The sequence below is a fragment of the Melopsittacus undulatus genome, chromosome 5 (genome assembly GCF_012275295.1).
Source record: "Melopsittacus undulatus isolate bMelUnd1 chromosome 5, bMelUnd1.mat.Z, whole genome shotgun sequence".
Lineage (NCBI taxonomy): Eukaryota > Metazoa > Chordata > Aves > Psittaciformes > Psittaculidae > Melopsittacus > Melopsittacus undulatus.
The window spans coordinates 16401515-16421534 of record NC_047531.1 but is presented as its reverse complement, the minus strand read 5'-3'; the positions used below and the strand labels follow the sequence as shown (position 1 = coordinate 16421534).

General features: G+C 41.8%; 1 protein-coding gene across 1 annotated transcript; it reads right to left on the bottom strand.

The window, feature by feature from the left end:
- Nucleotides 1-923: 923 nt before the first annotated feature.
- CAV1 (caveolin 1) lies at nt 924-19341 on the bottom strand. Its single transcript, XM_005146069.3, has 3 exons — nt 19189-19341; nt 18129-18293; nt 924-3217 (listed from the first exon to the last, which is right to left on the bottom strand). Exons 1-3 carry the CDS (start codon nt 19216-19218, stop codon nt 2876-2878), a joined length of 537 nt encoding a protein of 178 aa, XP_005146126.1. The 5' UTR covers nt 19219-19341; the 3' UTR covers nt 924-2875.
- Between the last annotated feature and the right edge of the window lie 679 nt (nt 19342-20020).

Below are 20020 nucleotides of genomic sequence, written 5' to 3'. Positions count from 1 at the left end.
GAATACTGGAAGGTTCATTTGCTTTATTTTCACATTTCAGCCTCTGTTTTACCTTTTAAAATATTTTTAATTTTCTTACATAGTTGAATTCAAAATACTACTTGCTACCACTGGACTATTAATTGCCATTAAATACACCATTCTTCCACTGGAAAATGTATGTCAGATTATCTTAAGCCGGTATCTACTATTTGAACATATAACTACAATTAATAGATTTGTAGGCCAAAATGTAATACTTTTGTGTAGCAGTTCAATGATGACAAGTATTGTGCAATAGCCCCGTAGAAAAGAGCTGACCTGTCATGTGTTAGTCTACAGAGAGTAGGATAAAAGCTGTCAATCCTATATTTCCATACACTAAATGCTTTGGCTAATGAGCTTTTATTAAGAGCAATCTTGTTTCCACTGGACTGAAAAAGAAAGCTTAAATGATTTTAACTGAGGAGCTATCATCAGGACAATCCAGGACTGAATTCTGGGTGGCCAAAGCCTTTAACATAAAATGAAATAGAAACAACTCCCTATATTATGATATTCTGGTTATTGGAGATTAAAATTGTCTACAAGTAAGCATCATTATCCTAATTTGACATGTAGGAAAACTGAGGAACACCAAGCATTTAAACCAGCTTAGGCTCCTTGTTCAACACTGTATTCACTAGTCTTACTGCCTACTAATTTAGTAGTAGGAAATATTTACTTAGGAGGAAAAAAAAAGTCATTTTTTTGCTGGGAAGAACTTTTCTGAGTCAGATCCTAAACCACAGATCAAGATGATATTGTGCATTCTTTCTTGAGAAACAAATGATGTTGCTTTCTGCTTCTTTATCAAGAAATACTGGGCTTTTCTTCCTAATAATATGAGACTGTCCACATGACTTTCAAGGAAAAAGAAGTCAGACAGCAGCTACCATTAAACATCTTTTTATTGTAGTCTTTAATGTACATGCAGAATTAAAAAAAGTGTCAGTTATATCTGTAAGCGTATAACAATATAAATGTCTTGGATCAGCAATGTATTTGGATTAGGGACTAATGACTCTAAGTGAACAGACATCTTTCAGGATATACAGTTTATATGGTAAATCAAAAAGGTTTTCTTCAGAGTGATTTTCCTCATAAAAAGATAAAATATTTCTTGTTTACAATCTCGCTTGTTTTCAATAGTGAAAAAATCTATAATAGTACACTCTTCATTATGTACATAGAAAAACATAAAACTATATCCATACCAGTGTCTGTTTTAAATGCAAACAATAGTAGTTAATAGCTTTGTAATTCTTTTCGTGCACCCTCTCCCCTGTTCCCTCCCTTCCCCCTTAAAAAATGCAGCATTTCCTAAAGAAATTGAACTGAAGGCACTCCTGTGTTAGGTAAAGCAATATGTGAAATATCAGCGCTAAATATAAAAGCTGTAGGTGTACCAGACAGCTTCATGCTCATCCCAAGGGCATGCACTCTCCAAGGTCAAGAACTGGTTTGCTGGAGATTCCAAGCGGAGCAGGCTCAGGCCCCAGCTTGGTTTACAATACAGCTGATTAGCCTCACAACTATTTCTCCAAATGCTTCACACAAACCTTATGAGGATGCAGAGAGCATCTCTGAACACAGTACTATCATGAGGGCAAAAAGCTCTTGCAGGTCACAGCATCAGAACATGTTGCAAAGGCTTTGCTTTCTGGGCCTTGTACTTTGCAACACGGTAGTTTCACACAACATCCTCTGTTTAAGATTTCCTGATTTTGCAGCTCAGCTAAAAATGAACAAACCAACCCTCAAATGTGAAGTTTCTAAACCATCTCTTGTGATGGATTAGTTTAGACTCAGCAAAGCATCCTGAAAACAATCTGTGTGCTAGTGGCATGCTGACTTCTGCTGACAGAGAAGTTTTGACAGCTGATAGAGAAGTTTCTCTCAGGGGAAGCTTCTCCTTGGCTGCATGTGGCTTGTGTTTGGCACACCTTCATTTTTCTTGTAACTTGGGGTTACCTCTGGCAAATCTGCGATATGTATTTATATGAATACTTCGCAAAAAAATGCAGAAGCCTACGACAAAAGCACCTAAATGCTTGCTAAAGGATGTGTCATAAGTCACAGTCAGGAAAACGTTTCCATAATAACCAGTTTTAGTTCTCAGCTGCAGTTTGCTTCTGCAATCCTCACAAGGGTTGAGAAATGACTGGATGCAAAATGATGAGACAGAAAGGCACTGACTGAAGCTTTTCATGCATGTGAAAAGCTTTCATGTGTCAATATGTCCAACCTGACAAATTGTTAGATTTTTGAGACATATATTAGTTCAGTAATTTGTTTACTTAACTAATGAATTCATAGTGCACCATATCTGACCATGCCTGTAAATAGCTGCAGTCAACTGACAATCCAATTGAAAAAAGAACATTCTGCTAAAACCTGCCAGCTGGTCACGTTCATCCTGCTGCAATAGCTCTACGCTCTTTGGCCACAATAAAATGAATGGCTTTATAGTGTTGGAAAGCATTTTTGTCGTTCTTTAGTATCACTGTGGATTTATCTCACAAGGAATGAAGGGTGAGATAGAAAGGCATCCAACAACACTTCAATCTCTGAAATGAACAGCCAGCAAAATGATATACAGCTGGCATGGAAGAATAGCCATTTAAGGTTAGTTTGAAACGCAGAGTGAAGGAAGAAAAAAAAAAGAAGCAAGAAGTAGTCCAGTAAAAACAAACAGTAGAAAAAGAAACTGAGCAAGTGATTCTTTGTTTTGGGCCAGTATATCCACCACCAGTTGCTGTATGTTGCTTTGGGAAACACGAAACTGGCATCAAAACACTACAAACACAAAACCCCCGACCTCTTCCTAGGCTGATGGCTTTCCTTGAAATGTCCCTCAAATCTCTTTCCGTACTGTGGCTCGGATGCTGCTGAACATTTTGCCTATGGCCTCAAACATTGGATCGCAGAACGTGTGGATGCAGATTGAGTAGACGCGGCTAATGCACTGTATTTCAATCAGGTAGCTCCTTATGCACGGCACCACTGCCCAGATGTGCAGGAATGACAAAATGGCAAAGTAGATGCCCCAGACGAGAGCCATAGGAATGCCAAAGATTGCTGACAGTAAACGATAAAACCAGTATTTCGTTACAGTGAAGGTGGTAAAACTGGCCTTCCAAATCCCATCAAAGCTGTGTGTTCCCTCTGGCTCAGCAATGACATCTTCAAAATCAATCTGCAGCAAAGAACACAAAGTCAGGTCAGTCAGATGTTTGTAACAAGGGTGGATTCCAGAAGCACCTTTCCTGGAGAACAATGGTCCCATGCAACAAAACACTGAAGCATGTACTTCCTACATTCCAACATGATTCAACCCATCTTAGCACATCAATTTAAGCCATGAATCTTCTAGTAATTATCTTTTTCCAGAGATTACCAGGGAGCCTCAGTGATTAGACATCTAACTTCTAGGTGGAGATGTCCAAAAACTGCATATATTTTCCCCAACTCCTACAGTCGTAAGGGTGTGCAGTGCCCTTAAATTCTACTTAAGGGACAAACCAGGTGAACAGAATAATTTTGCTTTCATTTGCCTGTTTCACATAGTTATGAATGGAGTAAATGCAGTCACTACTTTGGCTTTTTACACAGCTCAAGCATGTATCAATAAAATATGTTTTATTTGTCTAAATTTTCCCATCCTTCTTTGTATATCAATTGCTATATTTTGACAGGGAATAAATGGTGAGGCTAAGTATTTTAAATATATACTTTAAAACAGGTATAGAAAGTTCTTAGTAGACTGAAAAATAAAACACTGGATTTAGAGCTGCATCAGGTGGAGGTGCTCCTTAGTCTGAAAGGGTTTAGGAGCTCTTTCATCTTCCTAAACATAAGAAGGTTCTTCACATTGTAGCTGGTTTCTTTTTTTCTAAAATACCCCGTTTATGTCATAACACCCTGTTCATAAAAGACATGGCCAGGTTAACATATTAATATTTATAAGGAACACACTTTTCCACATATTTCATAGTTTTGACTATTCATAAATATTTCAAAATGTCGCCTAAGGAAACACTGCATTCCAACAGGCTTATTTTACTGCTCTCTGTTTAAGTTCACAAAACTTAATTGTCATAACATTTCTATTAGAAAATTAACAGAATTGTGATGATAGTTCAGCTCCATGTCATACAAATATGTGTTTGATATAACCCACAATACAGGATATTTAATTTAACTAGCATAACTAATTGTATAGGTACTGTATTCAACAGGAAAGAGAATATCACAACACTATTCTTCTGCAAGAAACTAAATGACTGTCTAAATCAGGTGAAAGAAAAAAAGAAATTACATTCCTGGGACTGGATCCCAAAGTTAGAGGATAATGCTGCTGTAAGTGAAGATTTACAGAAGCTTGGTAAGCATGATACTGGCTAGTGGGCTCAGAAAATCAAGCAGCAGTACCTCATCATGCTGGAAGGAGGTGAACATAAATATGCTCAGATTAAGCATTGCATATATGTGGGAAAAGGCTCACAATCACTTCTTTTAATCTGAAGTATACATAATAATTGGAAAGAATTCCTTCCTCTCTCCTGTTGAAACTTTAATCACCTCCAACCAAAAGTTATCGACAAAGTGAAAAATACTATAAAGCTACTTTCTTAAGCCAGTTTCTTAAACATAAAATTCCAAAGCAAAACTGCACAGTCTAGGTGCAAGTTACTTGAAGGGCTTGGAAGTCCTTCAGAGGAAATTTCTGAATCAGCTGTTGTATGAAATGTCTTGAATGCCTAACATCAGGCTGGCTCAATTCAGCAGGTTACTGGGCCTAGACATCACTCTCTGCCAGTGCTTCTCCCTACATGTCATACAACACAAACTACAAACCTCTTCTTTATCTGCTAGTCTGAACTAGGCTCTAGTGATCTGAAAGTGATCTATGATTCTTTGGATTGGGAATTCATTATCATCATCACCATTATACCTAATGGCAGCATTTGGATTGAAATTCTATCTCCACAGAAACCAATGGCAGACTGCATTGGCAGAGTACCCAAGGAATACACCTCATCACTGCACACTTGTCTGTAAAGGCGTGCAGAGCCAAAGGTCTGTCTGGACTTTCTGAAACTGAACAGCATTATTTTAAATGATAATTACAAAATGAGAAAATGAAAAGAGAATTTGAATTACCATTTTCTTCTGCGATAGTTCTACATGTATGTAATAACCTCTACTTCTGTAGGTCATGCACACAAATTCTTGGTACAAAACTTAGAAAGCAGTTTCCTTTAAATCAGTGCCTAAAGATAGTACAAAATGTACACTACATTCATTGCTCAGTGAAGACAGGAAATCTGAGATTATTTGGGGTCTGCAATTTCAGTGATAGGGAGACTGAAGCTCTGGTGAAAACTAATTCTGGGGAAGGCACCACAAGCAGCAGTATGCTCTATTTTCATTGTGGGGTTATTAGATATAAAAGTTTACAGCTGACAAAATATTAGCTTTATAAAGTACATTGGCCATAAAATAGTTACATGAATCAGTCCTTAAAAGTTAGATGCAGTTTGGTAAGACAGAGCAAGGAGCTTTCCTGGATGTATTGTGATCTTTTTACCAAATGAAACAATCAGATAACCCTGTATCAGTCACAGAATTTTAGGATTGCATCATGAAAGAAAGAAGAAAAGGTTGTAGATGTATATATGAAGAAGTCAATGATATCTACTGGTGGTGGCAGCTAATTATCTGATATCTGTTCCTGCCCTGACAAAAGATTATTTCAAGGTCTGTATATTGTTCACTGAAATCATTCTACTCATTCTACTGAGCGTACATGTTGCAAAACATATGCCTGAGTTTCTGGAGCAAGTATATTTTTGTTCTAGAATACACAAGCAAGCATGCTGACAGTATCTGTTTCTGCAGCTATTCAAAAGCAAACTTTTCATGGTAGCCCATATCCCATGTTAGCTCATCTTCAAAGTGAATGTGTGTTCTTGGCTTATCACCAATAGTTGTCTTGTAATCAGGTAACAGAAATATGCAGATGATGGCAAAGCCCAAGATGATAACAGCAAAAAAAAGTTGCTTCTCAAAAAAATGCTACTATATGAAGATTACATGGTTAGCCCTAAAACTTCTGGCAATTTATTGCATGCTTCCCACCAGTTGATGCTGTGATCCTTGGCAGATCCAGTTTGTGCACACAGCCATCACACAGCAGTTCAATACACAGAGGGTTATTCAAGGCCAACTTTGAAGTCTTTTTATTCAGTTCAGTTGTGTAGTCCATCTTGTATTTTTTCACTTGTCTGACAAGGGGAATACTAAATCTCAACAGGAAGGCAAGTTAGCCCTGAGCTCCATCAACCCTTACATCTTTAATCTAGCTAAGTGGGACCTCTTTTTATCAGCAAAGCATATTTTTGGCATGCAAAAAGAAGCCATAGGTTAATGTCAGTTTCTTAGAACTGGCACATAATTTGACTCCTTTCAAAATAATTCATTGTAATGAACGTTTTATTGAAAAATGGAAGCCAATAAACTCATTGGTTTTCAAATCAAATAGTAAACGTCTGTAATTGTGATTCTCAGTAACTGTTTTAGCTTGTTGTGTGCTCCAAGATGTCCATGGAGTTAATCCTGGGTTGCTGATAAAAGAATAATGCCATATAACATTTCCAGATGGACAGCCCTGTCCTCATTCCAGGAGATGATGCTAATATTAGAATATTTATGATATAGCTTTGGCCAGGATTTCCCAGCTCCTGTCATACACAGTCATCCTAAAAGTATTCAAGAATTAGTCTCTCTGTGAGATTATTATAGTTGTATTCATGCCACCAATAATTTTCAAGAGGTTACTCTCTTGGAGCAATTTCAACAGCTCTCAGAATGTTTCTACCGATGCACAGAAGCTGAATACATGGTCCTGTAGGAACCATATCTGATGTCTCACTACCGTAACCTCTCCCATTTCAATATTCCTCAAGTCCCATGTTCCACATAGCTCCAGTTTGAATAATGGAGGTGATGCCAAACCTAACTTGGAAGTGGAAAGACAGAAAAACAGCCTGGCAACTCAAAAATCTCTCAGCTGAATAGTGTTAAAATGAAGCTGTTTTCTCCCTGAAAGCCATAAGAATGTCATGAAATTACATAGATGTCAAGAGAGTCCAGGTATGACTGGAACGCGAACTTCCACTGTCCAAACTCAGAGTCAGCTGCAGCACTGTACTGTCTAAATAAAGATAGGCAAGGAACTGAAGTAATTTGGGGATTTTTTTCTCAGCTGCTAAAAGATCACGTACAGATTCACTGGCTGGGAAACACTATTTTTTTTCACTGTTCAGTCTGTACAGATAAGTCTTTATACTGCAGGAACTGAGATATCACCCAGGTTCTTCCTGCACTGAACCACTCCCATGAAAGATCCTGTTTTTAACTCCTAGGGATCAGTCCTCCACAGGCAGCAGGAGCAATAGGTGACTGGATGCATTTTGCCTTGCTATGGATTACATTTACATTACTCAGATTACTCATTCCTTGCTCTATTACTTTCCTCTGGTTTTTAGTTCAGCAGCACCCAATGACGGTGAATGTCATCAGACTGATAATGGGAGTTCAACTGAACTAAGTGGAGTAAAAATAGGACTGACAGGAGAAAGAGAAGGGGCCAGAAATATGATCCTAGGGAAGAAAGACACTCTAACTTCTGGAAATGAGTCTAACTGGCTTGCAAGGATAAGGTACCTGTTTTAGGGTATTGCTCTTGAGGCCACTTTTGCCAAAACATCACGTGCATGTAGATCTGTGAAGAGCTCTGTTTAATCTACACAAAGGCATGCTCAGGTTAGACACAGGTTAGTTCAGTAGACTGCATTTTCAGCATTCGGTTTGTTCCTCCAAAATTGTGCTGTGAAATCATGCCAAGTTATTTGCCAAGCTAATGAAAATACAGGAAGGTTCACTTGCAACAAGGAGAGAAGTAAAGAAAATTTGTTTTGACCCTCTAAAGGATGCTAATAACTCATTACAACCTTCTGTTTCGGCCAAACACTATCAAACTCTATCAACTCCTGTTCCATGCCTACAATACACTTCCTGACTTCAGCTATTCTTTGTTTCCTACTATTCAGTTCAGCAAAGCCAGATTTTACATTGCTTGAAGCCTTTGTCTGATTCTGCTATGAGAATTACCGCAGCTTCTTTTGCTCTGCATATGTTTATTAAACTCTTATCAGGAAATTAAGGAACCTGCTTTGATTCTCACAGGTTTATTTACAAGAAAGGGAAATGGTATGGGGAATTTGTTTTCCCTTTTTTTCAAAGTCCGTTTAAAGAAAAAATTATTAATTAAAAGCTTAGCAGTGTGAAGTTACTGTTTTTGCTTAAAAAGAACCCAACAAACCCAGATGACTCAAGAATATAAGCCTTATATATGAAAAAGGTTGACCTTGCCACTTTAGTCCCTATGTATCAAAACCTGGCAGGCTGGAAAGGTGTACTAAATGGCAACCTCAAATCGCCTAGCTGCACTTCTCTTCAAAAGTTTGTTCTTTGAGGTATGTAACATCTATTACATAGAAAAATATACTGTGCTGGGGCTACCAGAAAAATATTATTAATGCCATCAGCATTTTTTGGGAACTTTGACCTAATGTAGATTTCTGTGATTGTAACTACCATTATTAAAATCTTGGTGTGTGGTAGCTGTACATTGCTATTGTGTTCACAGCATGCAATTTGCGTAGACAGGTACCACCTCTACTCCACCTAGGAGAAACCCAAACAAGTGTTGAGGATGCCAGCATTTTTTAATGCCATCAGTATCTTTTGGATTCAGTCAAAGGATACTTAGATCCTGACTGGATCTCTCTCAATTGACTACTAACACCTCCAGTCAGGCAAACCACTGAAATATGCATGCAACCTGAAAAACGTGAACTGTCTTACTGATGTCAGTCTGCTCTCCGACCAGAGCTATAGTCAAGTATGAATGTATATGTATGTAAAAAAGAGCCCAATCTGGTTTTCTTTACATTTTTAGCGCAGAATGCAGAAAATGTCTGTACTGTGTAGCCCATGTTGTTTTTAATCAGTTTGTTCCCTGACTGTATTTTCACCATATTATACTGTGTCCCTATGACACTTGAAACAGACGTGGAAAAAAAAAACAGCCTTTTTTTTTATGCTGTGATAAATGCAATTTGTAAAATTTCCTGAAGTCTTCAATGTCCTTTAAAGAAACATTCAACAAAAGAAAATGTATACAAGATCACAAACTGACAAGCCATTCAAAGGCACGAGTCACATTTGAGAGATGGCGTTCAGGACAGGTGCAGCACTAGTAGCTTTGGAGAAGGCCGTGATGTGTGCTATTAAAAATAAGAAAATACATTGTATGAAATCATTATTAGTTTCTGCACTTCTACATACCATTTGGAACTTAAAAATTGCCAGTTACAGTGCTTGGAGAACAAAAGCATCACAGCAGCATAAAAGACCTTAGGCAATAAGCTCACATCCATTCTGTTAAATCAGTGACAAGAGCTAAATATCTAAACGTTTCTTTGACCCTTTGAAATATGTTTCCACATTCACTGGTGGTGTCTTCCTGATTACTGCCACAGTTTATCAGAAAATGATGGAAAAGTGTATAATGTTGGCATCATGACTTCATAGAATCATGGAATGGCTTGGGTTTGAAGCGACCTTAAGGATCTTCTAGTTACAACCCCCTGACATGGGCAGGGACACCTTCCACTAGACCAGGTTTCTCAAAGTACCGTTCAGCCTGGCCTTGAACACATCCAGGGATGGGAAGTGCTCTTCCCATCCTTCTTCTTCCAGCTTCTCTAGGCAGCCTGTGCCAGGGCCTCATCACTTTAACTGGGAAGAACTTCTTCCTAAAATCTAATCTAAATCTACCCTCTTCTAGTTTACAGCCACTCCCCCTTGTGCTGTCACTACATGCTCGTGTATAAAGTCCCTCTCCAGCTTTTTATAGGGCCCCTTTAGGCATTGGAAGCTCCTTTGAGGTCTTCTCTGAGCTTTCTCTTTTACAGGCTGAATAAGGCCAACTCTCCCAACATGTCTTCATAGGAGAGGTGAAACAATGATATTCATGTTGGAAAGTAGAGTTGAAGGACTACACTCTTCTAGCCAGAGAAGAAAGACCAGTCCTGTCAAAAGTGATCCTTACTGCACACATAACAAATATTCAGATGGACTACAAAAAATTTTAATTACATGACTTAAAGAAAGTTGTGACTGCAGATCACCATTTCACAAACTGAAAAGCAATGAAAACAGTCAAAAATACTTTACTACTAGTTACTGAGAGAACAACCTGCTGCTCCCTGCCCATGCGGAACTACTGATTGCATACCAGAAAAGACCTGGAGATGGGCAGGGTCGTCAAAATCTGCGGAAGTACTCAAGAGAAAAATGCAACTGATGCCAATGGGTCAGCACTGTAGCAACCACTCATTCTGCAGAGGTCTCTTTCTGAAGCACTTGTCTGTCCCGTCTCAATATAGCCCAGCAGAAGAAAAGACTAGCAGCTTCAAGGAGATCTGCACTCCTCTGAAACACAGAGAAACTTCCTGTGCAGGTGGGGATATCGTGTCAGCCAGTTCCTTGGAAAATACACTGATGTCGTTGGAGTAAGCAGTCAGAAAATAAAGTGGTTATTTTCCTCCCTGGATACTGGCCTGATGGGAGGTTATTGCAGCTTTCTCAATGAGAAACTCTTCAGAAGCTTCCTTTGCTTTACTATTTATGTTCTGCAGTTCCTTGTTTGATACAACTGTTTTAGCAAAGCACTCTGATATGTCTGTGTGCATGTACTTCCACACACTTCTGTCCATCCGTTATGTTCAAGGATGTATGTTCATCAACATAAACACCAGGGTGAAGTTTTGACTATGCTAAAGATAATGGGATTTTTTTTTACTGATTCCAGGGGGGTCTGATGTTAGCCAGAGTCCACAGATGTTAATAAAAGTAAAGATACCTTCTAAAGAGATTTCAGGTTATATTTCAGTATCTTATTTTAGCTGTATTCTATATGTAAATGCAATATTTTATATTATATTGCTCTCAGTGCAGGTTTACGGACTGCTGGTAAGGTAATAAACTGCTACTAAGTAGAACTCTTTAGAATTTGCCCTAGCTTCGTCCCTCCTAAATTTAGGCACTAACGGGAAATAAAAATCTAGTGATCTTAGACTCTTTAATAGCATGCTAGAGAGACAGGCACCTCTGGAGGACGCTTTAGGTGCTTTCTTTATAATTTTTAAGGCAGTCTAAGGAGAGCAGATTCTTAACTAGGTATATAAACACATCCATGTACATTGCTACAATTCTTTTTAGCAAATTCGTGTATCTTGTTCTCACCTCTTTCCTCATTTCTACCTGAATGCATTTACTGCTGACAGTGAGGGTGCAGTGATGCCCAGCTGCCTCTCTGTTCCTTTAAAACAACAGTTGTCTCTGCATTTCTCCTTTTAGAAGGTTGTCTTTGTTAGGGGAGATGTCAAGTTACCAATCCTTAAACACTGTTTAAGTAACTGTTTCTTAACAGAAACTGTTACCAGTTAACTGGTAACTGTTTCTTAAGTCTTTCAAGAAAGTCAAGATATCATTAGTCTACATATCTGATCTTGTCATAAACAGCACTAGAACAGAGACATATGAACTGGAACTTCATAAAACACCAGTAGACTTTATGGCTGAGGTCAACAGGAGATATTAACCTGATAGTGAAGGAAAAATGTTGTTTGTTTGGTTGCTTTTTGGGTTGTTTTTTTGTTTGTTTTTTTGGTTTGTTGTATTTTTTTTTTTGTAGCATTTGTTTGAATTCCAGAAGGGTTTTCAAAGTTGACAGAGGAAGTGTTGTAATCTGCCTATGAGACTCCCTTAGATTTCTATGGGACTCTGAGTATAGATTCAGCACAGCAGGAGTTTGGAGAGGGAATGTGGTGCTTTCACCTTCAGCTCTGAGAGCATCTTCTCACTTCTTATCTACAAAGCTGAATTTATCAGTTCCCATTTATTTGAAAATAAAGTACATGGGCCTGATAAACAGAAGACTGTGGACAAACCCCACTGTTGTACAGCCCCACTAACACCTCTAGCACAGCTCCTTGACTATCTGGAATAAACTTAGGCATAAGGTTTATTAATTAATATGCTCATTACAATGGGAATAATGGTACTGAAACTATCTGTCCTTTAGAATACTAACCCAATGACATTTCTGACAAGGATGATACTGCCTAAAATTCAAAATTTGTTTTGAAACTGTTGAAAGACATTTTCATAGGAAATATGCAAGTAAAATATAAAGAAACTAACTGAGCTAAACCTTCCCTCCCCCCAGAAAAAAAAAATCAATAAAAATTAAATGGCATAACTTCCCTTTCATCTTCACAATAACAAGTCATTTTTAGTCCAAGATGGGTTTTATTACTATCATTTGCCTGGAAAAGACAGATGGTAGTTCTGGATCAAAAAGCTAAAAACCCCTCATTTACTGATGTAGATTTCATCCCACTGTCTGTTTATCACAAAGGTATTTGAGAGTTGTGGGAAATAAATACAGACTTATCTTAGTTTAGAACTATACATCTCTTCAGCTTTTCTGAGATCACAAGTTTTACAGAATCACCGAAGTTCATTTGTATTTTCTCTCTGTTGTCTAAAACACAGCAAAGATCACATTCTTATTGGGGAACCCATGAGCAGACAGCTCTACTATACACATGTATCCCTCCTTCCCCTTGAGAGTTTCGGATTTCAATTTTTGTTTGCTTGTTTGTTTCAGACATCCATACACTCTGCAATAGAAGATGGCAATTTCTATCCATAGAGTAGGCTAAAAATTCTAAAATGAATTCAAATTGAATTCTAAATTCTGTTGGATTTATTTGAAACAAAAACTATTTGTCTCCTGTGAATCTGAGATAGTGCCCAATAAAGTCTAACAAAAAGAGCATCCATGCTGAATTGTTGGCTCTGTCCCCACGGCCATCAAATCAACATTTTCCTATGGAGTTATGAGTCATGTTCATCATGCTAAGCAAGAAGACAACACATAAGGCTTTAATAATACTATGACCTTAAACGCAAATATTTTTTGAGAAAGAAGCTTTTGTTAGAACAGATGTCATTATTATCTGGAATCTTATGGACATTCAGAGGTTCCATGTCTGGAAACTCCTAATTAACATGCAGGAAAACTGTTCTACAGAACTCTAAAACCTTGCTCAGTCCTCATATAAGCTCGCATTCATAACGACTTGAGTTTTCAATCTCTCACTCCAAGACTAGCCTTGGAAGAAATATTTGAAACAGAATTGTATCATGTGGATAGCAAAGTCAAACATTCAGATATTCTTGCCTTTTAAATCTAAACCCCATGCAAAGTTTCAGAATAATTTATCTGTAGTTATAAAAAACTAAAGTGTTGTGTCTGAGCTACATAGCTACATGTATCATCAATGGAGAGAAACATGCCCCTTGAGAAGACCCTGCATCCTGTCCTATGGCTAGGTTTAAACTCTGTGACAGGAATCTGCCTCCAGAGGCATCTAGCTTCCATCACTGCCAACAGCTAGAGACTAGATTACAAGCTTGGATTGGAACATATGTTTATATTTTTATACAGTTTTTAATATACATTATACAGTTTTTAAAACTGTACATTTATATACATATATGCATATATATACATATATATGGGCATGTATTGACATATTTAATATTATTTATATATTTATATTGGTGTATTTAAACTCACATGTTCACCTATTTTCTCGTGACTTTTAACCATACCTGAAAAGAAAGGGGTCTGCATTAAATTCCATGTAATTCCTTGTTTCAGAAAAAGCACTAGACTGAGCTCTGCTTTTCTCTTATTTTACCAGGTTGAAGAGCAGAACTCTCTTCCTCCAGGTTGACATCTGTTGTCACATCAGAGTGACAATCCTCCCATTCATAAAAAGCGGTTCACAATGCTGCCTTTCCTTCCAGGAGGTGTGGAGACAGGAGGTGTTACACCTAGTCATTTCTCTGTGTGTCTTACACCATGATCAGAGCAACAGGGATGCACCATAATCATGAAGGATTAAGTAAAATGACAAACTAATTTTAAAAAAGCACCCTTTTTTTTTAATCTAAAAGTGACAGAAACTGTAAATGGCCTTAAAATGTCTGAGTAATACTTTCCTCCCTAATGCCTGCATAAGGGTGACAATGGTATTTGTCAACATCTGACAAAAATTCCAGACTTTTGCTTGCAATGAGTTGAATTGCCCTTAACTCCATTAGCTTTAAGTAGAAGACACAAATACATCACTGTTTAAAGCTTCGTACAAAAGCTCTGCATCCTTATATTTGTAGCCAAATACTGGATTATTTTTTTCCGGAGAGAAAAGGCCTCCTAAACAACAAACAGCAGAGAGACAGCACTTTAGAGCAAAACAATAATTATGTTTGGGATGGTAGACCAGGCACAGGCTTTTCCTCCTGGCACACCATCCCAGGAAAAAACTGTCCCTTGGCTACAGATGTGACTTCGTTTGGTCTTCACTTGTCCTAAAGGAGTAGACTTTGCAGGGTGAGCTGCAAAAGTCCATTCCCATTCTGAGCAAGAGGCAAGGAAGTACTGGGAAGTGCAAGCTGCAGGAGAACTAGCTCCTTCCTCTGCTTCTTCCAAATTCAGTAAACTTTGTGCAGACTTGACCGCAGATACTTTGAGAAACTTTGAACTCCGAAGAGTTGGAAGGCTGTAATTTAGCTGTACTCTGGAAAACACAAATATTGTGCTGGGAAACAGGAGCTTCAGGCACCTTCATATGAGCCTGGGTCATTGGGGAATGAATGAATGAGAGAAAAAAACACAAGAACTATCAACTTTCTGTCCTGTTTGCTGTGCTCATCACACATATACAAAAACTGTGGTACACAGGTACAAAAGTAGAATTGTCCAATGAAGGACATATGAAATAGAAACAACTGGAGTCAGAATAGCTGTATAATCACCAGAATGATTTCTGGAGAGGTCCCAAGTGCACAGAGGCTGTTTCTCCCTCACTAGATTCCTTTTTGCCTCCTGTATAACCAGCCATCTTCACAAGCATGCACCTCAAGGAATGGGAGCACTGTTGCACGTTCTCCCTGACAAGGTGACGCATGAGGGCAGTTGTATGAGGAAGAAACTCCTTTCTTTCCGCTCCCCACTGAAGGAATTGGAACAGGAAGGAAATTCTGGTGATTTTACAAGATTGTGCTTCCTCCAGCACAGAGCTGCCAACTCCACTGCCTGCAGACCTCAGGCTCAGTAAGGCCTAGCTTCCATCTCTCTCTGAACAGAAATCCTGATGGTTTGCCCATAAACCTCCCAACACCTAGCTGCCACTTGATAGCTAATTGGAAGATAAACAGAAAGCAAAGTCAAGATCACCAATAACGTTGGTATAAAGCTGCTCCATGTGTCTAGTTCTTGCCTGGATCCCCACCCTACTGGTGCCTGTACTGTGTATCTGCTGCAAGGAAGCTATGCAGATGCTCTGTGTTGCACATCACGGCAACATGTCTCCTGCTTCTCACAAGCAAGGGTTATTTTTAAAATGTGCTATGGGAAGTATTTGAATGCAGACAACACTGAGGCCTTTTAGAGAGCTGCTTACGGAGCAGATTCCTCGTTCTCTGTCTCATCATTTCTATTTCATGGCTGACTGGTTTGTCCCCAGTTTCCATGCTATTGTGCCTCATAGTCAAGTTGCAAGAAATGCATTAAACACTGGGTAAAAAGCAGAAGGTTCTGAATCTAGAAAAATGCAACAGCTCTAAATAAAACTGAGTTAAGCCTGAGCCATATTTCTTGCTTCACAAAACTCCTGAAGAGGTTTTTTTTCTCTGACTTCCAGTAGTCAACTCAGACTGGGGACTCCTATATTTTTTACACTCTGCCTGGATGATTTACAGCTGAAGTAAGGAAGGCAGATGTGTGACAAAAGGGGACCACATACTGATGTCTGAGGCAGGAACTGAATCTGTGTATCTTCACCCCAGTCAGAGCCTGTCCCGCAGGCACTGAGTCTGAACTTTATTGCTATGTCTAATAGGCTGAACTTGAAAGTGTTGTCCAAATAAACTCAATTTGTGCCAAAATTCCTCTCTGCTTTTCACGTTGGACTATGAAACACTTATAAAAATAAAAGCAATTCTTATTTATCTTTGCAGTAAGACAGAAAGGTGTTGTTTTACAACACCCACAGTTTTTTACAAACACTGCTGGTTTTATGATGCAAAATGGATCCTGTCTGGTTAACATCAAATTCATTTTGGTATATTATTGTGTCTTGATGTGAATACGTGCACTACCAGGAGCTCACTTGCTGACACTGAGTATTCTAGATGCTGGCCCATGATTACTTCAAAATTACAAACTGAAAAGCTTAGTTTTTCCATTCTTGTAATTCCTGTTTTTCAACTTTCTTTTAGATGATTGGACATCACAAACTTTCTTAATCATTGCCCCTGTGGGAGGCAGAGAGGGCAGAATGGGCTTTGTACATTTCAGCTTCTTTTAAGTCCATTAGGAGTTTCTTCCGTCAGTGGTCTCCCTTTTTTCCCAGCAGGATCTTTCTTTCCCTGGTTAAGTTTGTGGACACCCAGATTCTGACTTGCTTGGGGCCTATGACTCATCCTCAGAAGGTTTGGTTGCTTTGGGGATTTCTTCTGTTGCTGTACGCAGTAAGCCATAATGCAGTCTCATTCTTCAGCTCTTGCATTCCCTGTCTCCTCAGCTGCTCCTCCATGGGTAGAAGTCAAAAGAATGGCTTGCTCCTTTCTAAAATCAACCATTTTAATGGAAGTTTTGGACCACTGGTACACAGCTGTTTTTTTTTTCTAAACAAATAAAAACTTTATGCCTTGTCTTTGTCAATCACAAAGCTGATAATGGCTCCTTAAAGATATAGCCTGCTCTGGGGGATAATTGTTAGTACTGATCCAGCACAATAGTTAGTCATATTCAGCACCTTGAAATTGTGTTGAAGTCCGTGGTATTTGAGGTTTCTCAGGACCTTGCTATATTGTCTGTACATAGCATGCATCATTTTATTGACATACGTTCAGAAACTAGAATACAACCTTTTGATTCTCTGGAAACAATGCAATATTTCTCTCTTTCAATAACAGGTCTTCCTGGTTAACAAGCATCATGAACTGCACACACTGACTGCTGGACAGTAAATAAGCCAGTTAGTCACCCACTGTGACTGGGCAGCTCCTGTTTTTTCCTAGGTTCTGACAAACTCAGATGACAGCATCCACAGTTTTCATATGCATAGCATAAAATTTCGCTGCTAAGAGAAAATGCACCTTTCTTCTTTTCCTGACCAAAATGAATTCAAGCTAAAACCTCTATCAACCCTGATTTGTCAAAGCAGTGGAACTCTGATTTAAGAACTCAAACTTTGTTTTAAGACCCAAAAATGTCTTAGGCAAGGGCACCGTCAGATTTTGCTTAGCTTGCTTCCATTTATCATTTCTTGAGGGAAAGAAAAACACCAAGGAAAACAAAACAAACCAAGGACACATTCCGAACGACCACCGACACCTCCGATCTTACAGCCCCTTGACTCAGGGAGTGTGATCTGTCCCGCAGGCCGTGCCCAGCTGCGCAGCAGCTCCGACTGCACTGGGCTGGTGCCACCTCCTTGCCTCTATACGTGCCCTCAGGGGAAGGAAAATCCCTCTACTGCTGCTCCATAAGGTCACAACTTATTTTCCGCCGGTCTCGGGTGGGACATCCCGGCTGCAGAGCGGACCTGCGGGCACACAGCCCCTCAGACTGCTTGCCGGGGACAGCCCGCGAGAGGATGCGACCCTGCCGCGCTGCAAGCAGCTCCAGCGGGCTGCCCTGGCCCTCTGCCCGCCCCCTCCTGCGCGCTATTCTTTACTTTACAGAAAAACACACGACACCCCCCACACCCTCCCCGGCTTCCCCGCACGCAGCAGGTGAAGGGAAGCGGTTTGCAGACTGCTGTCGCCCCGTCAGTGCCCAAGTACTGTGCCCCGCACTGCCCCTTGCCCCGTCTCCCCCTCGCCCCCCTCACCTTGACCACGTCGTCGTTGAGGTGCTTGGGGTCTCGGTTGACCAGGTCGATCTCTTTGGTGTGCACGTCGTGCACTGCCTTTTCGCTCAGCTCATCTGCCATCATCTTGTTGTTGGGCTTGTAGATGTTGCCCTGCTCCCTCACGGGCGCAGTGTATAGAAAGCCCTGCGGAGAGGGAGAGGGAGAGCGGGCGGGAGGGGACAGCCGAGAAAAGCCCAGGAGGGCTGGGCCGGGCCGGGTCGGGCAGGGCAGGGTAGGGCAGGGCCACGCCGGAGGGCGGGCTGCGGGAGGTGGCGCTGGGTGCCGCGGGGTGCGGAGCTGCGGGATCCTCGCTGCGGGCGGCTCTCTCCGGGCTATATAACCGCGGGTGCGCACCACCCCCGCGGTACTAGCTCGGCGCTGCCTCCCGCTCCCGCCGCCAGGCGGCCCCTGCCCCGCGCCGCGCACTTCCCGCACCTCCGGGACCCGGTCCGCTCCCCGCGGCACCGCCCCAGCGCGGAGTGGGGCCGGCACTGAGCCGGGAGGGAGCAGCTGCGGCCACCAACGGGCAGTGCGGGGAGCGGCCGGGGGACCCGCAAAGGACCCTCCCCACGCTGCCCTCCCCACGCTGCCCTCGCCGCGCTGACAGGAGCACGGTGCCCTTATCATGCCACCTCCACCCTGGAGCCCTCACTATACTGTCCTCCCTATACTGCCCTCACTATACTGCCCTGCCAGCACGGCCATCACCGCTCCCTCTTCAACCCGGCTCTCTCTCCGTAGCGCCCCTCACACATCTCCCTCACCGTACGACAGCCACCACGGTCCCCTCGGCGCCCTCGGCCGGTCGCGTGGGCGAGCCCCTCGGGTCCCCCTGCCCCTACGTCCCTGCCCGCAGGTGCCCGGTTGTCCTCCCTCCCCCCTGGGCACCGGCCGCGGGGTTCCGGCGCCCCGCTGCAGGAACTGCAGCGTACGTGGAGCTCAGGGGGGCCAAGACGCTGCAGGTACCCCCCGGCGGGCAGCAGGACAGCCGGCGAGGAATTGGCAGTGCCGCGGCTCCGTCCCCCCTCGGCGGTCCTACCTCCGAGTCTACGTATTTGGTACCGGACATGCTGTCCCGGGCTGGCTGGCTGATCTGCCGCGGGTTTCTCTGCGCTATAACGTGTGGGACCGGAGGCAGGAGGATCCCGCTCTGCGGAGCTGCCGGCCAGGGGGAGGTAGCTGCCAGGGAGACGGCTGGCTACCTGCCAGGGGCTGCTCCCTGCCTCTGCCTGGGGTGGATGACAAGCCGCGGTAGGGCCCGGCATATAGCAAGGCGGCGGGGAGCCGCCGGGGGTGGGAGGGGAAAGCAGCCCTGCCCCGGCAACCTGGGAGCTGCCGGACCCGTCCCGGATGCTTGGGCCACGTCGCGCGGGCACAGGGACACGACACGGATGCGGGCACGGACACCAGCACGGACAGGACCAGAAGAGGGGGCAAAGACGAGACGGAGACGAGGGAGCAATGAGGGGATGGAAAACTTCAGTGGTAATCCACGTCCAGAGAGAAGGCGTTTGTAGGGCTCCCCCCGCCCCCCTCCCGGCATTGACAGCAGTTTACATATAGTCATCGCTGCCCCGGGAACAATTGTGGAAACTTGGACATCCTTGGGATGAAGAAAAAGTGATTTTTCCCAACTGGTTCATTTCAAAACTATGCAAATATTTAACAGTTTTGCACTTTAGCTGTGCTGATTTTTTTTCCCGGGAGGAGACTGACCCATGCGTGTCTACCATGAGTATTAACCACTGGGATTCAGATTTAAAGGGGAATGGTGGGACACTGACCTTTTGCTACACTCTGTTCTCGAGTTCCTTTGTAAATTAAGGGGCATATGTTGGTGTAAAAGCTATAAGGATTCATCATTGTATTCA

What these genes read in the sequence shown, in the direction of transcription:
- CAV1 (XM_005146069.3), bottom strand. Translation starts at nt 19,218, where the DNA reads ATGTCCGGTACCAAATACGTAGACTCGGAG. An exon ending in CCAAATACGTAGACTCGGAG is followed by an intron (nt 18,294 to 19,188) that starts GTAGGACCGCCG and finishes CCCTCTCCGCAG; the next exon opens with GGCTTTCTATACACTGCGCC. An exon ending in TCAACGACGACGTGGTCAAG is followed by an intron (nt 3,218 to 18,128) that starts GTGAGGGGGGCG and finishes TCTTTGCTGCAG; the next exon opens with ATTGATTTTGAAGATGTCAT.